The sequence below is a fragment of the Sinohyriopsis cumingii genome, chromosome 5, assembly GCF_028554795.1.
Source record: "Sinohyriopsis cumingii isolate HCF-2022 chromosome 5, ASM2855479v2, whole genome shotgun sequence".
NCBI classification, from domain to species: Eukaryota; Metazoa; Mollusca; class Bivalvia; order Unionida; family Unionidae; genus Sinohyriopsis; species Sinohyriopsis cumingii.
In genome coordinates this window covers 62,888,217-62,912,455 of record NC_142965.1, presented here as the reverse complement: position 1 = coordinate 62,912,455, position 24,239 = coordinate 62,888,217, and the positions used below count along the sequence as shown (strand labels likewise).

The 24,239-nt window shown below is 35.3% G+C and overlaps 1 protein-coding gene across 2 annotated transcripts in view; it reads right to left on the bottom strand.

Annotated features, from left to right (window-relative positions):
* Positions 1–768: 768 nt before the first annotated feature.
* Positions 769–24,239, bottom strand: part of LOC149799307 (glypican-5-like) — a 76,305-nt gene continuing 52,834 nt past the window's right edge. The window contains exons 4-6 of one of the 2 annotated variants that reach the window (XR_016421148.1): positions 14,362–14,578; positions 1,135–8,490; positions 769–1,014 (exon numbers count right to left, since the gene is read on the bottom strand). Coding sequence is in view for 1 of the 2 variants with exons in the window: in XM_089958618.1 (XP_089814744.1) it covers positions 8,333–8,490; positions 14,362–14,578 (375 nt within the window). In the remaining variant the exon portion in view is untranslated. Of the gene's footprint in view, positions 8,491–14,361; positions 14,579–24,239 lie in introns of both variants that reach the window. The other variant, XM_089958618.1, reaches the window with a different exon arrangement.

Sequence of the window (24,239 nt, the reverse complement as noted above, 5' to 3'; positions counted from 1 at the left end):
TTCTACTGATTACTCCTAACAAACTGCACAAGTCCAGATAAGACGGGACATTATAAGACTGCATATCTAGGTATGGGCAGTTTGCGGTTAGACTCATCTTATAAGTGACTATGCATGGTAATTAAGGACACATACTATGAAAACAGACTGTCCATACTGTGACCTTAATAATGTGGACACAGAATATTGTTTAATTAGCTGTTGTGCAAGATTTGCACACATTTGTGTGATGTATTTACCCATTTCTGAATTTAAAACCAATGAAGAAAATTTTGCTGCCTTGAGTAGTAAAATAGAAAGCATTGTCTCAATTTGAAAGTTTGTACTCTTTAGCAGGGAGAAAAGAAAAATATTATAAAAATGTACTTACTAAAATGTACTGTACTTGTTATATTGATCATGTGTCTGTTTTATATGCATGTAATTTGGGCTTGTCTCCTATGTTACTGAATAAAGTATTTTATATTCAGCACAAGAATTTTAGCAAGTGATTAATTGATATTCCTATTCATTTGTGCTGCATCTTAAAACATGCTCTGTCCTTCATAAAGTGAGATATGAATTTGGAACAAAAGTCTGAATGGTAACTACACAAGTACATGCAGACAGGTCAAGGATGGTTTTATTGTTGAGAAATCAAAAATAATCTTTTTACAAAGATAATCTGTTATAATTCATTTCTGATCAGGTGAAATATTTATTTTCAAATATCATTTGTTTCTGTATCCGGTACATGTTACAAAAAGGAATTAAACATAAATGTGAGGATATTAGTTTCTTCCTTTATTTTTCATATATACAACTAATGATGAATTCTGCACATAAAATATTTACAAGGAACAAATTTGTAGGTTTTGGAAACCCTCTGCAGTATATGCCTGTAACAGACTTAATCTAGTTACGGCTAATGTACATCACACTAACACTCTCCAGTGCATGTAATAGACTTAACCTAGTTAAGACTAATGTACATCACAATAACACTCTCCAGTGTATGCATGTAACAGACTTAACCTAGTTAAGACTAATGTACATCACAATAACACTCTCCAGTGTATGCATGTAACAGACTTAACCTAGTTAAGACTAATGTACATCACAATAACACTCTCCAGTGCATGTAATAGACTTAACCTAGTTAAGACTAATGTACATCACAATAACACTCTCCAGTGCATGTAATAGACTTAACCTAGTTAAGACTAATGTACATCACAATAACACTCTCCAGTGTATGCATGTAACAGACTTAACCTAGTTAAGACTATTTGTACATCACAGTATCACTTTCTTTTCTCTGTAGTTTATCACATCATATAATGGATATGCACATGACATGCAAGTCACCAGTTCTTGAAGTCATGCACTACAGTATATCAGTGCAAGTTATAAGTCATCAGAAGGTCTTTAAAAGCCTCTATAAAAAAACAAAACAAATGTTTATGATTAAAATATTTATACAGTGCAGCTGTGATGAAGCAGAAAAAAAAATGTTCAAGGAGCAGAGAAGGACCTTTTAAAAATACTATTTCCAATTAATGGCACAAAGCTGTCTCTTTTAATGACGCTTATCCTTCCCAATTAATGATAATGAGCTGTCCCAATTAACAACTCATTCCAAGCACACAGACTGTAGCAGGCTTTTGATGTTATGCATTACAGTTGCTTTCAAACTGCATCATGAATGATACCTTGTGCTGCATCTAGAAATATATTAATTCAAATGTCTTCACTAATGGACAAAGAGCTCCTCTAACTTTAATACTTCCATACTATTTTCAGCCATTAACTGGTTAATATGCATTCAATGCACCAACTAAGGATCAGAATGTTCTTAAATGGTTATTCCTTGAAGATGTAGCATTTGCCAACCTGCCAAATGATTTTCAGTTAATAGAAATTTCACTAATTTTGCTCAATTTTGTAAAAAGTCATCTTTTCTTTTGAAGAATCATTAATTTGTTATTACTGGAAAAATTATGATTACAAATTTCAGGACAGACAACAGTTACATGTAATTAATCAAAAGATGTCATCCCCGCAGAACGTAAAAAGGTTTGTATTCTCTCTGGCAAAAATTTACAGAATGAAAAACCTGAACTTCCGAACATGAAAGAAATGCAAAGTGTCCATATTAACGGAGAAGAGAATGGTATCAAATTATTGAAGCTCATATGAAAAAAAATCTCTATCCAATTATATTGTATCCCTGAAGACCTTGTGCATGAGATTGTTCACTTATCTTTGATATCTGTATAAAATGTTACCATTAAAACAGCTTATACAGACAAATGATCTAGTTAAGGGAGGTAACTTCTGGACTAATATGGCTTCATTAGAAACGATACATCATGTTCGAATAAGGAGTCGTGTGAATGCAGACACAAAATTCATATAATTATTATTAACATTTTGCAATTCCAATAAAAATAAGGTTTATAAACTTAAAGAGTTCACTTAAAATTAGCTTTAATACATAAACAGAGACATTTGTATAAAAACTTATGAACACCATTAAAACTAGCATTACAATTTTTTACACATGTACTTATTTTGGCCAATATAGAATTGACATTTGACACAAGAACACTTAAATAATCCAGCCCTATGTATGGCTACATTGACTAAATATCCTTCCTACAAATACAGTCCACCATACTAGATGGTTTGCCAACAGCAGCTGTTTCCTCTGTATAAAAAGCCATCTTTTAAATGTAATGATCCACTCCATATATAGTGCCTTTATCTCTCCAACTTTGCAATTTTCAACAATTAGAGTGATGTATCACTTACAGACAGCTCCTCATAAATAACTTTGGTATTATAAGATGGTCTTTGGTTTTGGTACCAGATGACTGTTCCACAAACACAGAAAAATTTAAAGCACAACCACATGCAACATTGCCTCGTAAAGCACCATCAAATGAAACATTTGCTGAATAGTATTGTAATGTTTTATCCTTCTGAATGGACAGTCTAAAACCTTCTTGTGTACAAGTGACTTTGTTGAAGCATGAGACTAACCAGCTGTAAGTTATTCCAAGTTGTAGTATGGTTTTATTGACAGTCAACATCATTTGACATTAGCTAGGTGTGGTAGGGCCTAACCAACACTTAAAAGCATTATACCTTATCTTGCTTTTGTATGGTTTTATTGACACTTAACAGCATCAGACCTTAGCTAGCTGTAGTATTGTTTTATTGACACTTAACAGCATCAGATCTTAGCTAGTTGTAGTATTGTTTTATTGACACTTAACAGCATCAGACCTTATCTTGCTTTTGTATGGTTTTATTGACACTTAACAGCATCAGACCTTAGCTAGTTGTAATACAGTTTTATTGACACTTAACAGCATCAGACCTTAGCTAGTTGTAGTATAGTTTTATTGACACTTAACAGCATCAGACCTTAGCTAGTTGTAGTATTGTTTCATTGAGACCTGACATCAGATCTTAGCTGGGTGTGGTATGGTTTTATTGACGTGAGAATCAGACCTTAGCTAGTTGCAATATGATTTCATTGACACTTATCAGCATCTCATACCTTAGCTGGATGTAGTATGGTTTCACTGACACCTGACAGCATCGGACCTTAGCTAGGTGTAGTACAGTTTCACTGATACCTGACAGCATCAGACCTTAGATGGGTTTAGCATGATTTCATTGACACCTGTCAGCACCAGACCTTAGATGGGTGTGGTATGGTTTTCACTGACACATACCAGGATCAGACCTTGGCTAGGAGTATGGTTTAATCAACACTTAACAACTTCAGACTTTAGCTAGTTGTATAAGTTTAATAAACACTTAACAGCATTAGACTTTAGCTAGTTGTTGTATTGTTTCATTACGAATTAACACCTTCAGACCTTCTGTTAGCAAAGTAAACACTTTCCCCTTTATGTTACAGTCATGATTATGATGTGGTGCTTCTCTGGAAAATCTTAATAAAATACTGACAATTAAGAGCAAGTGCCCACTTTTTATGTATACAGTCATGTATTGGAACACTTTGTATGTATTGGAACACTCAAATATTTACACAATAAAAATGGGTGGGTTGAAAGCATCTGCTTTCTCTGAATTCAACTTTATCACTTTGTTATTTTATAAGAAATAATTCTCAAGAAGATCTTTTTTCTTTGAGTAAAATTTGAGACACAAATATTCTTTAATTAGCTCATCCAACTCATTTTCTTTTAGCTGTGAGAGAAATGTATAAAAATAACATAATCAGACATTATACCTAAAGTCCCAAAATGCTTCCTACTTCTGATTTAGGGAGCACTAAAAATCTATGAAGTTCTTTGCAAGGCCATCTTATTCTGGAGCATAATGTATGGAAAATACAATTCAACCAATGTAATGGGGTTCATATCAATACCAGTGTTTTATCAAGAACAGTGTTATTCCAAGGTACATTATAGTGAGAGACCATCATACTATCTTAATTTTAAGTTTTATTATCAGCACATCTAAACTATTATATCATTTCCCACATGAGTATACAAGACAAAGGCTGACATGAAGAATATTGTCATCCATTTTGTATGTTACCACTGCTATCACCTTCATGGGTTCTTACCATGATTCTCCCAGTTACTTCTCCCCCAGTTATACTAACTGCCATCTATGTATGACCTACTGTGGGCTGAAAATGGTGTTAAACACCAAAAACAACTGATGGTACAAAACTGTGATGGTATCGATTTATACCCTCTATGGTGTTCAGAGATTTGGTAACATTTAAAGAAGATTTTTGTTCACTTGAAGTATTTTTCAAGATTAAAATCTTTTCTCATTAAAGAACATTTCATGGCAACCATAAACACTCCAAAACTTTAAAACTTTTCCCCAACCAAATAAAATTACCCCCACCTCCAATTAAAAACATGTTACACAATAGCTCTGCTTAAGTTAATGACGGCCCATTTACTTTGTATGGTATAACATGTAAGTAAAGTTTTCATATATTCCAACATTATGTTTTTTCTACTCTATAATGGTAAATAATGCAGAGAACACTTTACATACAATATCATACAGTATCAAAACCATATGTACACATAGTATGTAATAAACACAATTAAAATCAAAATATTATCAATATAAACATGAAAGGTTTGAGTGTCACATTTTCAAGGTGATAACAACCTTGAAATCCTGGTAGATACTTGCATAAAAAGTAATTCGTGTTACTTAATAAATGTATTCATTTCAAATAATGCATGTTATGTAATAAAACATCTATAGTGACATACTGTGCATATGACTGTATTTGTATTTACTGTAGCCTCTACATAATTACAATAAAAATGAAATCGGCATGCTAGAACTTTGACAAATTCATCTACGTAAATTCAAAACATGTTCCTTTTAATTCAAATGATGTACATCGACACATAGTTGTCCAATAAAACATGAAACATACATAAAATTTTACAAACTTGATTGGACTGGGCATTACAATAAAAACTTCCATCACCACCGGTTTTCATTTAACCTATTTATTTTAATGGCTCATATTTTCCACTGTTTGATTATAAAATAAGATTTCTTTTTAAGTAAATGAATGGAAACAAGAAAGGATAAAAAAAGATGAAAAAAAGACAAATCTTATCGAAGGATTGTTCTAACAATGCTTTCTGTAGGAGAATCCATACTTTCATTCCAGGATAAAAACATTGTATAAAACTTTTATCTACTCAACTGTTAAAGAAGTAGACACAAATTTAATGAAGCAGTTTTTCTCTTTTACTCAAGTTTTTCTTTTACTCCGAATTTATTACATAAGCTCATCATTATACCAAACATTTTTGATATTTGGACATTACCACTGTTGAAGATAGGTATTATCATGGAATCAAGACATCAGTCATAAGTTCCTTAATACATGGCTCATCACGACACTAATTTCATATGTAAATCATTAGTTAATACATAGCACATCAAAATCTGCATCATCATCATCAAATGATGAGGTAAACTAGTAGATTGTACAACATGGCTCAGTAAGACGGGTGATGTCACCAAATCAAGACATCAATAATGAGCTCCTTAATACATGTCTCATCAAAATATACATTATCACCAAATCAAGAGATACACCACGAGCTCCTTAACACACAGCTCATCCCATGGACTATTCCACCAGCAGTACTGTGAACCATACCTCTATCACTCATAGTTTGTACCCAAATCTGCTATTTTCCCACCATGCTTGTGGAGATCTCATCCTTCTACTTTCGTTATCACCAGCACTACAACCATATGCCTTTCTATTTTCACAACAGATGTCAACTTAACAACAAGTAAGAATTTTTGACATTTTTAGATCAGATGTATTCTCCAGGAACAAATGTACAACACTTAAGCAGGAAAACAAACAGAAGACAACATGTATTCCTATGCCATTACAAACATATGATGCTTTTAAGAAAATCGCCTCTACAACAACATTACAGGTTGCCTACAAAAATGGCAGCAATACAGAATGTGGAAAATAAGATTAAGGCACACTGACTCTTGCATTATGGGACCTCTTTCTTTGGACCATGCTGTTTATGACCACAATATTATCAATGATACGAAACACAACAAGACATAGACACATCTGTATATTGAATACATTAAATTACAAATGAACAGAAAATAAATATCACCCAAGGTGTGCCTTAAGCATCATACATCACTAAAATTGTATTGTATTGTCATATATATCCAACTCACAGCATGATATACTCTGTATTTAACTGTATTTAATAGTTAACTATCTTGAATCCAATTTCATACAGATGTCATCAAACACTGGCCAATAAAACAAAAGACTCGATGTTGTCAGTTTATCACATGCACATAGTTTCTGTATGGATGCTAAGACTTATGCATAGAGGTACACATACCTTGCATTTCTTCCTGAATCCAAATGATCTTGATTTGGAGTGATGACTACTCAAAATTCCCCAGGTAAACAGGAACCAATATATTTAATTATCTTTTTAAAAATCTAATACTCTCCACAAATCAAAGTTAAAAGCTTTTCTCCAGCTGAATTATACTTTTGGAGCAATGATAGAAGTATCAAATAAAAACATTAAAGATTCATTGTCAAGGGGTCAAGTTTTCAGTCATTCCTAATGTGGAAAATGTTTACACTGTGAGACAAAGTAGGACTAAGAGATCAATGTGATCCAATTTAATAGCAGTTTTAAAACATACTTCATTTGCAATGTTCGACTGAGCACCAAAGCAAAAAAGAATCGCATTGTTTAATTTAGAAAACAAATAACAGTAATGGTATTTGAGTACTCATGCATCGTACCCTAAAAGAAACTAAAAAGGAAATACAATTTTAAAAAATGGGAAGATAACTCTAAAAGTATTAATCTGACAAAGCCAAATCTAATGTGGGACACATTCTTGTAAAGATACAAATAAATACCGATAAATATTCCAACTGTTCTGCAGATATTAACTGGATAAGAGCACAACAAATGAATGGAGAGACACGATTTATATTAAAAAGGGAAATATCTATTAAAGTGCTGGTCAGCCAGACTCCATTCTTTACAGGTCACAATGATTAATCATGAAACAAAAGTATACCAAACTTCAAAACAATACCTCGAAGAGTTCAGGAGGTATTAAGTAAACAAAAGTGTGACAAATGGATGAATCGACAAACTAACCCCATTATGCCCACACCTCCCCTAGTTTTTGTATGTCTGTGGGGTGGGGATAACTCTATTAAATTTTGATACATTACTTAATGCCAAATGAAAATTACACAATATGAAGTATTGCATATCTAAAAAAACAATATTATCATTTTTACACAAAATATATCACAACTATCCCATGACCATTGAATATTTAATTATGAACAGCAGAAAGACAGTAACAGAAGCACATTTAACAACTGAAACATGTATTATAAACATAACACATATGGGCTCTGCCCGCCTTACAAAACAGACAGACAACATCCTAGCTAAAATGTGCACTACTTTTTCCATCAACTACCCTCAGAATTTACCAGGGCTTGTGAGTCTACCAAAATAATAACAAAGGAAATTACATTTAAAATTGCTATGTATATAATGATACTGCCTCATCGGAAAATGTAAATAATTATCTAATATTTGTGATCACATGAACTACAGTTATTAAGGGAATGGTGCAACTTAAGAAAATAATGTTGTTGTTTTTTCTCTGCCCTCTGTGCATGTTTTTTTTTATAAACCAGAACAGAGGATGATTGTAACCCCAGTTATCTCACTACGGGATGACTGTAAACCCAGTTTTCTGGCCAGAGGATGACTGTAACCTGTTATCTGGCAAGCCTCAGGAAGGCCAGGAAAGCTCCGAGTAAAAGTGGAAGTGAAAGCTGATTTGTTCTGCTTCCATTGTCTGGTTTACTCTGCTTGTTCTGGTTGGGAGGTGGCGGAATATAATTATCTCTGTTCGTCTCATACGGTGGTGGGCGCACTGATTGTAGAACAGAATATTACATTAAGAAAAGACTTCTTTTACTAAGTACAAAAAAAGTATGAGAAATAGTGCTTGATATATACACATTCAATGTAATTAGTCTTCAATACAGAACTGAGAAACCCTGATATAACATGATTTTGGGGTCCATAAAGTACCATTGTGTCATTTAAGGTGTGGAACAATGTCGAGTGTGTGTGATTTGGATTTTTAATGTCGCCTTAAAAAAAATTCAGTCAAATCATTACAATGTCTGCAGTGTGGCAGTTTATAGTGATGTAGCATGATATCCCACCCAGTTACATTACCATGACAACCAGTCCTAACACAAACACTAATGCTGAGCACTAAATCTGTACCGATGTTACTTTTTGCTGATTATGCTGATACCGCATATAGACCGATTATTTCTTCATTATTTGTTTTATAACAATGACTGGTTCAGAAACATAAACCTATTAGTGTAATATGTATCTTGCCGTGTGAGTTATAACAAGATTGTTTATGCAGCAACTGAATTTGAACTTCTGTACAAAAACAAACAGAAACCGATAAGAAGTACATTGCTATTTATAGAAAACAATGATCACGCAAACATAAAACTTGAAAAACTTTAAAACTAACACTGACAAAACTTATGGTTTACCAATTCAAGATATAAATGAATGAATTACGTTGAATTATGCGGGTCACCATTACTAGATTTCAATAAATGACTAAAACATGTTAATAACAATAGCCCAATAATAATTAAAATTAAATATATGCATGCTTTAAGACTAAATGTTAGACGTCACTGCATGCTGGCTGCTGCTAATACTGAAAGCCTAGTTGAGGTAGGTTGTATTTAAGCAACAGTAACATTTCTCCCTTCACGCCAAGTAACGATCCATGACGATAAAAAAAAATCAGGCCTGAGCCACTAAACAGCTGCTAGCTCAGAATGATCGAAGCTGCTGCAGACAAATAGTGTCTAGCTAATTTGGCCAGGTAGGGGAACTGACACCTGTGAGCGTTCCACCAGATGTATATGTCTTCTTCTCGTGGCAACAGAGGGCTGACCAGATACAATTCAAGCATCGTTGTCATCCACATGGGTTGTTTCGTTGATGGTACGGACAAGTTCATCACAGCCACATAAAACAAATCCCAGAGATGTGATGTTGATGGTCCAGTGGTGTTTGTTTTAGTTTCAATATTTCTTCTTTTTTTTTGTCTGGGGTTTCTCCTGGTTGTCAGCTGATGCAACTATGATGCATTCTGCTCTAAGCCATTCTTTGGATCTGGTCACAAGTAATTCTTCGCTGAATAGGCGATGTTTGAATTGTAGATCCAAGATGGTGGCTAAGACAAACCTCTTGTTGCTGGCGATGTCAGTAAAGCGTGTCTTTAGTGACGTCAACATATCATGGTGCATTGTTTGAATACCTTGACTTGCTTCATGCCCTCGAGCCAGGATACTGATGTTTGGCTATCACTTACTTCTTTGGCAATGTCTGCAAATGGGCCTAACATGTCCACAATATTGTTAATCAAGATCCACTGTTGGGCTGTTAGACTAGGCAGGTCATAGAGAGTAGCATAAGCCCGCAAGACTTGTTTTTGTTCATATAATGAAACCAATATATTGTATGCATAATTTCAGCATGTCTGGACATCCTAGACGAGTTTCTTACGGGCAACACCAAATTCTTCCTGCTGCTCTTTGAGATGCTGTTGTGCCAGGATGGAGTGCAAAACTGACTATGGATCGTGAGATCTCCAAAACATCTTTGACTACTCGTTGCGACAGAATGCCATCACTGACAATGAGCTGCAGCATGTGTGCAAAGAAAACAGCTGATGCTGTCGAGTTCAGCCAAATGCATTGCTTAAACCATGCTTGCACCTCCATCACACAGAAGAACATGGATATGAGTTTTGGGAATGTTGTATTCCCCGCATAATTTGTCCAGTTTGCTCGCAAATAATCTCCTGTGTGCGATTCATTGAGAGACGTTGCTGCTAAAATTACCTGTTTCCGCTGCAAGTCTTTTGTCAGCCAGTGTGCCGTAAGAGTCAACAAGGCTACACCGATGGACGGGTCTAACCATGGATCAGAGGTCAAATTAAGTTCAGATTGGGCAGAAACTAAATCACTCACCTTGCCTTGTATCGCCTTATGCATGTCAGGTATTAAAGATGTGGAAAAGTACATCAGACTTGGAATTTTATAGTGTGGTCCTGTCTTGGCCATCATACATCGATTCCAATGTCTTCAACAACGTAAAACGGTTGCTCATCTACTGCCATGAACTCTGCAATAGCTTTGTGTCAACTAATAGCTCTCAGGTCATCAAATGCAAATGGCTACTTCCGGTAAAGCATGGCGTCAATAGTCAGAGTACCAGGAGTTGCTGCAGCTGCTGAGGTTAACTGCACAGCATCCTTTTCTTTTTTATCTGCCAGAAACAGGCCATGTTCAATGACGTGCTCGCAGCGCAAGTGCTGGACAAGATTTGATGTATAGTTTATAGAATCCTTTCCACCTCTGGAAATGCATGCTTTGCAAAGTGTGCAATTTAGTTTGGATTCATCGACTACATTTACTCTTAAGTAATTGCAGACTAAACTTGCGTGTTTCAAATTTGACAATATGCATAGGCTATAGGCTTGGTAGTATATTTAATAGTGTACAATTGCTAGTCAATATTAATAATCCAATCGATTTGTGCTCTTGAATAATGTTTTAAATCAAGTTACTACTAAGTTGTCTACATGGCTGGATAGATGTACAAACCATGCTGCGAGTCACATGCTGAAGCAACTAATCAGCACACTTGCTCCTTCTGTGTGTGGCAGCTTGGAACCTTATTCACTGGGCAACTTGAAAGAAAGTACCCTTTTTGTCTTTGCAGCTCAAAAAAAGAGCCTGTCTCAATAGCTAGATCTTTAAACATTTGAGTGTTGGAGAGAACTGCTATATTTCCCTTCGACAGCAGAAACCGATCATCGTTTCTTTTCAGAAAGGAAAAGAAGAAAATCACTGCTCACAGAGAGACATCTCAGAAAGACACATCTTTTAACCACACCAATCACAACATTCTCCATTTGGCAACATACACATTAGAAGTAGACTGTCTCTTGGACAGGTTGATGCAACTAGCAACTTTGTTCGAAAACCTCTCTTTCTGGACATATCTCCAAGGTAAGCCAACCATGAAGGTGGAAAATCTGGGGGCTGTGTGTAGAGATATCCCCTGTGCTGCAACATGTCTTTCCTCTGAGGTAATGTCTAGGTATGGTCCTCCATCAGAATGAGATCACTGAACCACGAGGACCATGATCACTTGCGCCACCTAGATGCAATAAAAAGAGCTGAGCAGTTCAGTTCCTTAGTGTGTTAAGTACCTGTGGGAAGTACCTGTGGGATCATTCTGAAAAGGTGGAAGGCATAAGCAAACAAATAATCACACTTCAGGCTGAGAGCATCCACTATCCATAAACTCAGGCCAGGGACTGAGAAACAAAAGTGGAGCTTGTTGTTATGACTTGTGGCAAACAAGTCCACCAAAGGAATCCATTAAAGTTGGGACAGAGTCTGCTATGGACTGGTGGAGAGACCATTCCATGAGGACTATCTTTCCTTTTGCCCCCAAAAGATTGTCAGCCAAAATACTATTTTTGTTGGGAATGTGGCAAACTAAGAGGGTACTTCCTCTCAAGTTGCCCAGTGAATGAGGTTCCAAGCTGCCACACAAAGAAGGAGCATGTGTGCATCATCAACTCCCTAGGTGCGCTACCACTGACATATTGTCAGAAGACCCTCACACAGCAACTGAACGGCTAAGAACACTATCTTCATGTACAAATCATGAATGCTGAGGACAGATTCTTCCTGGGACAACAAACCCTGAAGAACAGTCCTTCCATCTCTATATGAGCACTCCAACATGAATGTGACACATCTGTGAACAAATACGATTGGTTTCTGGGACTGTGCATGGGGACTCTAGCCAGAAACTGGTCCTGATTTGTCCACCAAATCAGATGAGGCAAATCTGTACTAAGAGAAACCTGAGCATTCAGAGGATCTCTGTGCAGTTTCCAGACCACCAGAACAGGAAGTCGTAAATACTCTGGGTGCAGCTAAGTTAAATGGAAGAGCTCAAAACCTGAAGACCTCCCTGTCCTAGAAAATTCATTGGTACTTTCCTGCATTGAGAAAATATAGGTTTGTAAAGATATGCATCCTGAAGATCAGTGGATACTGCCCAAATGCCAGATCTTACAGTATTCCAGACTTAGGCCCAAATGCCAGGTCTTACGGCATTCCAGACTTAGGCCCAAATGCCAGGTCTTATGGCATTCCAGACTTAGGCTGTAGTCTCCATCTTTAATGGTTCCTCCTGCAGAGATCTATTAAGGGAGGAAAGATCCATAAAGAGATAAGACTTTCACCACTTTCTTGGGAACCAGGAAATTCTGGAAGGCCAGAGACAGCTCGTTTAACACCCTCTCGATTGTAATGAAAAAGGAAGTGAGTCTCTTATGATAAGTGCACTAGATTCAACTGATGGAAGGGGGAGGCCTTACTAGAAATAAGAAATCTCACAACCAAAGTCAGCAGACATCCTTTTTGATAGATGGCTGGTGGGATGTATTGGCAGTCATGATGATTTCAATTCATGGCCAGTTTCAAAAGGCTATGAACATATGCATGGGACAGTGTTGTTGGTCTCTCCAATCCCGAGAAGCCATGGAGATTACTAGCCCTCTCAAGAGTCTCCGATTCCACGAGCAGTCCTTACAAGATTTTTACTAAGACCTAGCAAGACCTTGGATATTTCAAGAGTAACATCCCTGCGATGGTGCAAAAACTCTGCTGATAAGGCCATGAACACGGATAATACACACCTGTAAGTTTTGCCACTGCTTCCAACCAATAATTGTCAGTGGTAACAAAAAGTCCTCTTTCAGCAGACTCAAGAAGACTAATACGAGCCTGGGATGTAAGCTGACATCTTAAAAAATAAGCAGCAAAGTGCACTAACCAACTATTGACACCTGCAATAAATGTTCACTAAGAGAACATTTTTTTCTGTATTTATTTTCAAACTTTTCTTAAAAAATACAAAACATCTCAACTGATTAACAAACTAAACACACTCACTTGGAGAAGAAAAAAAATTCTAAAATAAGTTGGATGAAAAAAAATCATAAAAAAATAAAAAAGCCCCACCATAACTGGTAATGAATCATGCTATAGCAGGATTTCACTGTACACTGGAATAATTAGAAAGGAACGTGGAACAAATGCTTAAATTATATTCATTAAATTCAAGATGCTGAGTACAAGTTTGTTAGTTACAGTATAAATCAATTACAGAGAGTGTTGCACACTGAGTAAATGCATGGGACATTTTACTACCTTCAACTACTGGTGTCTCCTCAGTTTAAAAAATACCAATATATTGATCATTACGGGGAACATGGAATGACCTTTTGACAGAATAACAAATGTGCAACACTGCAATACATATTATCCAATGTAAAATGCAATTTATACACATAGTGACACATGTCTGCTCTACAAACAATGTAGGTAGATTAATGTAGTCTGTCCACATCTTTTTTCAGTTACGATGTTTAGTGTAAAAGCACTAAAGAATTTGACAGAAAAAAATTATAAAATGCTATGACAAAGACATTTCACACTGAAAGAATTAAAAATCTATACTTTAATTATGATATTTTAAAAATGGAGAGATGGTATAATGTAAAATTAATAATACAATGGAATATTTTATGATCCTTTGCTAAAAAGAACTACTCTATCCAGAACTAGATAATGAAGTGTGATCAAGTTACAAGTAAAAAATATAGTACCTCGCTCAGTGAAAGTGTCTTTATTAGTAATAACCACATCTGGTTCCTCCTGCTTTCCGTCACCACTTCCACTACCAGAGCTGTACAAGTCCTCATCATCTTCAAGTGTTGTTCCTTTGCCCAGGTCAATTTTTTTGTCACCACTATAGACAACAGCATCATCTGACATCATCACATTCAGGGATTGAGGCTCAACATCAGTGTGACTCTGGAGATTCTACAAAAGATGGCCTTTAGAATTATCTTCCCATTTTTAAAATCAATGACACCGGCATTAACACCTGACTGTGTAGTCCTTATGATACAGAACTTACCACAAGGTTATGTCATTTTTATGACACTGAACATCAATTAACACAAGGTGGTATATTCTTTATGACACTGAACATCAATTAACACAAGGTGGTATATTCTTTATGACACTGAACATCAATTAACACAAGGTGGTATATTCTTTATGACACTGAACATAAATTAATACAAGGTTGTGTATTCTTTATGACACTGAACATCAATTAACACAAGGTGGTATATTCTTTATGACACTGAACATCAATTAACACAAGGTGGTATATTCTTTATGACACTGAACATAAATTAATACAAGGTTGTGTATTCTTTATGACACTGAACATCAATTAACACAAGGTGGTATATTCTTTATGACACTGAACATAAATTAATACAAGGTTGTATATTCTTTATGACACTGAACATCAATTAACACAAGGTGGTATATTCTTTATGACACTGAACATAAATTAATACAAGGTTGTGTATTCTTTATGACACTGAACATCAATTAACACAAGGTGGTATATTCTTTATGACACTGAACATAAATTAATACAAGGTTGTATATTCTTTATGACACTGAACATCAATTAACACAAGGTGGTATATTCTTTATGACACTGAACATAAATTAATACAAGGTTGTGTATTCTTTATGACACTGAATATCAATTAACACAAGGTGGTATATTCTTTATGACACTGAACATAAATTAATACAAGGTTGTATATTCTTTATGACACTGAACATCAATTAACACAAGGTGGTATATTCTTTATGACACTGAACATAAATTAATACAAGGTTGTGTATTCTTTATGACACTGAATATCAATTAACACAAGGTGGTATATTCTTTATGACACTGAACATAAATTAATACAAGGTTGTATATTCTTTATGACACTGAACATCAATTAACACAAGGTGGTATATTCTTTATGACACTGAACATAAATTAATACAAGGCTGTGTATTCTTTATGACACTGAATATCAATTAACACAAGGTGGTATATTCTTTATGACACTGAACATAAATTAATACAAGGTTGTGTATTCTTTATGACACTGAACATAAATTAATACACGGTTGTGTATTCTTTATGACACTGAACATAAATTAATACAAGGTTGTGTATTCTTTATGATACTGAACATCAATTAATACAAGGTGGTATATTCTTTATGACACTGAACATCAATTAACACAAGGTGGTATATTCTTTATGACACTGAACATAAATTAATACAAGGTTGTGTATTCTTTATGACACTGAATATCAATTAACACAAGGTGGTATATTCTTTATGACACTGAACATAAATTAATACAAGGTTGTATATTCTTTATGACACTGAACATCAATTAACACAAGGTGGTATATTCTTTATGACACTGAACATAAATTAATACAAGGTTGTGTATTCTTTATGACACTGAATATCAATTAACACAAGGTGGTATATTCTTTATGACACTGAACATAAATTAATACAAGGTTGTGTATTCTTTATGACACTGAACATAAATTAATACACGGTTGTGTATTCTTTATGACACTGAACATAAATTAATACAAGGTTGTGTATTCTTTATGACACTGAACATAAATTAATACACGGTTGTGTATTCTTTATGACACTGAACATAAATTAATACAAGGTTGTGTATTCTTTATGACACTGAACATAAATTAATACAAGGTTGTGTATTCTTTATGATTCTGAACATAAATTATCACAAGGTTGTGTAGCCTGTATGATAGTGAACATGAATAACACAAGGTTGTGTAGTCTTTAAGACACTAAATATGAACTAACACAAGGTTATATATTTTTTAAGACAATATGAACTAACACAAGGTTGTGTAGATTTTATGATACTGAACATGAATTAACACAAGGTTGTGTAGACTTTATGATATTAAACAAGCAGTAACACAAGGTTGTGTAATCTTATTGATACAAAACAGGAATAAACACAAGGTTGTATAGTCTTCATGTTATTCAACAGGAATAAACACAAGATTATGTAGAAGGCTGTGCAGTCTTTATGATACTGAACAGGCATTAACACAAGGCTATAAAGTTTTTATGATGATAAGCAAGATTGTGTAGTCCTTATATTGAACATGAATTAACATAAGGCTGTGCAGTCTTTATGATAATAAGGCATGAACACAAATCTGTATAGTTTTAATGACACTAAACAAGAATTAACATAAGGCTATGTAGTCTTTATGATAATAAGGCATGAACACAAATCTGTATAGTTTTAAAGATACTAAACAAGAATTAACATAAGGCTGTGCAGTCTGTGATACTGAATGGAAATTATTAACCCTAGGCTGTGACTGTGTAGTCTTTAAAACACTGAACAGGAATCAAAACGGGGCTATGTAATCTTTGTGATAATGAACTAGAATTAACACAAAGAAGTGTAGTTTTTATATTGAACAGGCAGTAACACAATGCTGTACAGTTTTTAGGAATTAACACAAGGCAGTGTTGTCTTTATGACATTAAATAGGCAGTAATACAAGGTTGCATAGTTTTTAGGAAAAAACACGAGTCTGTGTTATCTTTATGATACTGAATAGAAGGTTGCATAGTTTTTAGGAAAAAACATGAGTCTGTGTTATCTTTATGATACTGAATAGATAGTAACACAATGCTGTGTAGTTTTTAGGAAATAACATAAGGCTGCGTTGTCATCATGACAATGACCAATGAGCAAAACAAACCTGTGTAATCTTTATGATACTGAACAGGGATTAACACAAGGCTGTGTTATATTGATATTAAACAGGCACTAACATAAGGCCGTGTAGTTTTGATGACACTTAACAGGCACTAACACAAGGCTGTGTGTGACTGATACTTAACAAGCAATAACTCAAGGCTGTGTAGTCCTTATGATACACAACAGGCAGTAACACAAGGTGTGTAGTCTTGTTGATAGTAAACAGGCACTAACACAGGGTTTTGTAGTCTTGTTCATACTGAACAGGAATTAACACATCATTATGATAATGAAAAGGCAGTAACACAAGGCTATTTAGTCATTATGATACTGAAAAGGTAGTAACACAAGGCTATTTAGGCATTATGATACTGAAAAGGTAGTAACACAAGGCTGTTTAGTCATTGTGATACTGAAAAGGCAGTAACACAAGGCTATTTAGTCAATATGATACTGAAAAGGCAGTAACACAAGGCTATTTAGTCAATATGATACTGAAAAGGCAGTAACACAAGGCTATATAGTCAATATGATACTGAAAAGGCAGTAACACAAGGATATTTAGTCATTATGATACTGAACAGGCAGTAACACAAGGCTATTTAGTCATTATGATACTAACAGGCAGTAACACAAGGCTATTTAGTCATTATGATACCGAAAAGGCAGTAACACAAGGTTATTTAGTCATTATGATACTGAACAGGCAGTAACACAAGGCTATTTAGTCATTATGACACTGAACAGGCAGTAACACAAGGCTATTTAGTCATTATGACACTGAACAGGCAGTAACACAAGGCTATTTAGTCATTATGACACTGAACAGGCAGTAACACAAGGCTATTTAGTCATTATGACACTGAACAGGCAGTAACACAAGGCTATTTAGTCAATATGATACTGAATAGGCAGTAACACAAGGCTATTTAGTCAATATGACACTGAACAGGCAGTAACACAAGGCTATTTAGTCAATATGACACTGAAAAGGCAGTAACACAAGGCTATTTAGTCATTATGACACTGAACAGGCAGTAACACAAAGCTATTTAGTCATTATGACACTGAACAGGCAGTAACACAAGGCTATTTAGTCAATATGATACTGAAAGGGCAGTAACACAATGGTGGTTTAGTCTCTATGACTCTGAACTGGCAGTAACACAAGGCTATTTAGTCATTATGACACTGAACAGGCAGTAACACAAAGGTGGTATAGTCTCTATGACACTGAACAGGCAGTAACACAAGGATATTTAGTCATTATGATACTGAAAAGGCAGTAACACAAGGATATTTAGTCATTATGACATTGAACAGGCAGTAACACAGGGCTATTTAGTCATTACGATACTGAAAAGGCAGTAACACAAGGCTATTTAGTCATTATGACACATAAGTGTTTTTACAGGAATGTCCTTTACCATCATCTTTCAAACTAAACTCTTTAATACAAACAGTGAAATTGCACTGAATGTACCCAACATGATGCAATTTAACTTAATGTACCCAGTTCCATCAATGCAATTTAACTGAATGGACCTTTCTCCATCAGTGCAATTTAACTGAATGTCCTTGGTACAAACAGTGCAACTTAAATGAATGTACCAAGCAAAAATGGTGAAATGTAACCTCAATGTACCCAACACAAACAATGCACATTAACTCATATCCTTAGCACATATTATGTATTTTAAGTGAATGTACCCTTTACAAACAGTGCAATTTAACTGAATGTACCATGCACAACCAAGGGTGCAATAAACTTAATTGTAAAACGTACATGCAAATAACACACACATAAAAAAAGTTGAGGAAAATACGAATCCATTTCCAATGCCATTTCATAACATTACATTACTTAAAAAATGTTAAACTTAATTAAACTGAAGATCGAAACTGCAAAACAGTGACAATATTATTAAAAATAACCGCTCCGGTGGCCCAGTGGTTAGAGCGTCTGCCTCGGATGCGGGAGGTAGTGGGTTCGATCCCCGGCCGAGTCATACCAAAGATTTATAAAAATGCTACTAACAGCTGCCTTGCTTGGCACTCAGCATTAAGATGTTAGTGTTAGGACTGGTTGGCCTGGTGTTATGATAATGTGACTGGGTGGGACATCATGCTACATGTCTGCGGCATGATGCCCCAGTGCTAGGCATCACTTTAAACTGCCACACTGCAGACATCGTAGCAATATGACTGAAAAATTGTTAAAGCTACGTTAAAAATGGAAATCACACACACACACATTAAAAATAACAATAGCGATTACTCTTCATCTTTGATTCACCAATCACTTCAACGAACTTCTTCACAAAAAACACAACCAAATTCTGACAGATGTCAGACTTGTATGTTTTGATACTTGTCATAATAGTTATACCCACAGTAAAATATTTACTACTACAAAATTCCCCTCCAGTGGCCAAGTGGTTAGAGCATCTACCTCGGATGCAGGAGGTTGTGGGTTCAATCCCCAGACAAGTCATACCAAAGACTTACAAAATGGTACTAACAGCTGCCTCACTTGGCACTCAGCATTAAGAGGAAAGTGTTAGGACTAGTCGGCCTGGTGTAAGGATAATATTACTGGGTGGGAGATGGTGTTACATGTCTGAGGCACGATGCCCCAGTGCTAGACATCACTATAAACTGCCACACTGCAGACATTGTAGCGATATGACTGAAAAATTGTTAAAGCTATATTAAAAATCCAAATCACACATACACATACAGTATTCCCTCATTATAACACAGCCAATGGAAGCCATGGTGTATAATGCCTTATTACCGCATATACTTTACAAACAGTCCCAGACTGGTCACCATGATACTGATCAAATAATGCCTTATTATCGCATATACTTTACAAACAGTCCCAGACTGGTCACCATGGTACTGATCAAAGATAAATAAACTTTTCACTGCTTTCTTATCTGGTAAACACATTTGATGAACTACTACTGGCTATTGCTAAATAAATACAGCAAATTAAACATTGAAAACACTGACTACTGCATAGATCTGATAGCCACCGGAGGCCGGCAATATCATGGTTCATACCCAACACCAGTACTGAAGAATCAGCTCTCATCCAGAGAAAAATCTATCATCCACATTAGATAAAGAAATATGAATAAATTCAATGATTTAAAATCAGAACAAGAATTTTAACAAATAGAAAATAAATATGATTTATACAAATACTGAAAATGGATGGCTAGTGATCACTAATTGTCACTGTTGGTGTGTGAGAGAGACAGAGAGAGAGAGCCAAACTAAACTTTGATATAATCTATCACTCAACAACTCTTTCACATCAACAGTGCACTTTTTCTTTCACATCAACAGTGCACTTTTAACCACTCTGAATAGCATTGCTAATCCTGTATCAGGAATTTAATAAAACACAAGCAACTCCAAAATGAATCTACATCTTATTTTACATGTTCTATCCAAAACCAATTGACTACAATACCTTTGCTGGTATAACAGTACCAATTGTACAAGCCCAGGTGGACGGAGTGTAAGATGTAGGGAACATTGTATTCAGAAATAAACAAGAACACTAGCTGTGACTTGTGCATTATGTAAGAGTTGTAGTTTCTGTCAGGCTTAAAAAAGGTTGAGCCTCTTGGCAACATGTGAGATTATGTTAATTCTTATCTAGATCATTCTGTGTATTTTTTAAGATTGTTTTTTTTAATGTGGTACACATGGCTGAAAATGTCTGTTGCGACTACATAACTCTTACCCAGTACAGTTCCAGAAGAGTTATCTCTCTTAAATGTAATGGAGTACCTGGTTTTGTCCTTGTCAAGTTGACAATCTAATATTGTTCTCTAAGACAGTGTGTGATATACATGCTGAGGTAGGAGAGAAAGGATATTTATTTCACAAAACATTAGCACTGAGGTCTATGGAAAAACAATTGGTACTATATATATAGGTATAACGGTACCAACTGTACAAGCCCAGGTGATCTTAAGGTGTAAGGAACATTGTATTCAAAAATAAACAACAACACTAGCTGTGATTGGTGCATTATATAAGAGTTGTACTTTCTGTTAGGCTTTAAAAAAAGTTGAGCCTCTTGGCAACATGTGAGATTAAGTTAATTCATATCTAGATTATATTTTGTATTTTTTATGATTTTTAAAATAATGTGGTACACATGGCTGAAAATGTCTATTGTGACTAGATAACTGTTACCCCTGTCTAGTTCCAGCAGAGTTATCTTTCTTAAATGCAATGGAATACCTGGTTTTGTCCTTGTCAAATTGACAATCTAACATTGTTCTCTATGACAGTGTGTGACACGCATGCTGAGGTAGGAGAGAAAGTATATTTATTTCACAAAACATTAGCATTGAGGTCTATGGAAAAATCATTGGTACTGGGATACCTGCTACAATCGTGACACACAATGTACTTTTAAAATGTACCTGCAACCATGAAAGACACATCAAGACAATCATAACAATAACCTTAGATAGAATTTTTATGTCCCACCTTTTCATAATGGTATCTTCAATTTTCATTGATTTAACACACCAAATTCTGCTAACAGCAATATTTCATTTGTGTTTCTTCGGCTACATGACATTCCATCCTTTTTAACAAAATGATTTTCATTACCTACTAAATGAAAATCCCTCCAATTAAGTGTGCACTTCCAAAGCAGTAGAGCAGCATGCAGTGTTTAGGCTTCATTCATTAAATGAACAACATGTAAAATGTCCAACAGAATGTTTTAAACAATTTTGTTCCCATAGTGTTACTCCTATGTTCGGGCATTATGTACCACATAGCCTCAAACCCAAAAGTTTTCAATACTCAGTTAATAACATACACTTCAGTGTGACCACATTATACAACGGTAATAGGACAATAATCCCTCTTGATCATACTGTCCATGGTAGCAACATGATATAGTCTTATAACGAAAACACCTTATACTGGGATAATACTAACATATTCCCTCATTATAATGCCATATATTGCAGGTCACAGAGTATAATCTTATGAGGCTACCTTATATAGGAGCAATACTTCAGTATTTCCTCATTATAACACCTTCCATGGGAGCAACACTGTATACCGTTATATGGTGAGACTGCCTTATATAGGGATAATACAGTATTTCCTCATTATTATATGCTCATTTTTTTCCCCATTAACTTTACATTGTCAGAATCGTGCAATATTACCTGATATTGAAACCGCGCACCAATACACATATAGCATTCATGTGCATAAAGGAACTACTTTCTACTGTAACAAAACAATGGACACAGACACCAACACTTTTGATTTGTAAACAAATCATGTACACTCCCGGGTTCTTCCTCCACCATTAATACTGGCCGCCATGTATAGCCTATCGTGTGCTGAAAAATGGTGTTAAAACCTACAATAACAACAACAACAAATCATTATAACACCCTCAGTGGGAGCCATAATGTATACTATGGTATAGTAAGACTGCATTATACTGGAAAAATACAATATTTCCTCATTTTAACACTGTCTTGAAAGCCTTGGAGTATAATGCCTTACAGAGAGACCACCTCATACTCTAGTAATACTATAGTATCCCATAAATAAAATGTTGTCTATGGATGAGATAGTGTGATGATGTACACAGTACCTATCATTTTATGACCACTTAATGAAACTGAATCCATGACCATGCCCACCTTATAACAGGAATGGTGTTATAATGAAGGGCCTTATTTTGAGGGAGTGCTGTACATTAGTCTGTCAATTTTTAAAGCACATTAGAAAGAAAGGTCCATATGAGAAAAGTCTGAATTTAGGAATTTTAATGCTGCCTTGATGATGAAACTCCAATGAGAAATCGGGGCCCCGAGTGGCCAAGTGGTCTAAAGCGCTCTTCGTTACGGATCACTGCCATCTCACCTCTGTCTGCGGCGGTTCGAGTCTAAGATTCAGCCAATGTGGGCATGTGAGAAAGCTTGCCAGTAGCTTCTCGTGGGTCGGTGGTTCTTTCCGGGGTTTTCCGGGTTCTTCCTCCACCATTAATACTGGCCACCATGTATAGCCTATCGTGCTGAAAAATGGCATTAAACCCCACAACAACCACAACAACAACAATGAGAAATCAAAGTATTGAGCATACTGGTGACTGGAGGGATTGTATAATAAAGGATATTCAACTCGATCAGAGGGATCAACATATATTGTGAGATATTCATAATCATGTTCAATTTTGTATGATGATACACATGTTCAAATATCCTTCTAAATACATATAACATGAAAGTAATTTTCTTTCATTTATCTTTTAAGAGAGAATGTATTTCAAGAACAAATATTTCAGCAATTACTTTTATGACAAGTTTCTATTTACACCATATATTGTTTAAAGTACTACACAGAAGCTGCCTGACTATAACAAGGGCAGTAACCACTCAAGGTCCAATCCAAGAAGTACAGTTTGAGTTATGTCCCTTTAACTTCCTCTAATTGCCAAGGCCAAAAGGCCTACTTAGGTAGAGATTTTAAAATGCCTACTATTTGAAACCTTAACAATTGCTAGTTAGATTTGATAATTGCTAGTTAGATTTGATACCATACCATAAAGTTTGCAGATATTGTTTTTCTTTTGAGCCCAAAACTAAAATGCTCTTTTTCAAAACTAACATTCAAAATTAGATCAAAGCTGTGAAATTGTTGTTGTTGTTGTAGGGATTAACGCCATTTTTCAGCACACGATAGGCTATACATGGCAGCCAGTATTAATGGTGGAGGAAGAACACAGGAAAACCCCTGGAAAGAACCACCGACCCACAAGAATTGTGAAATTGCT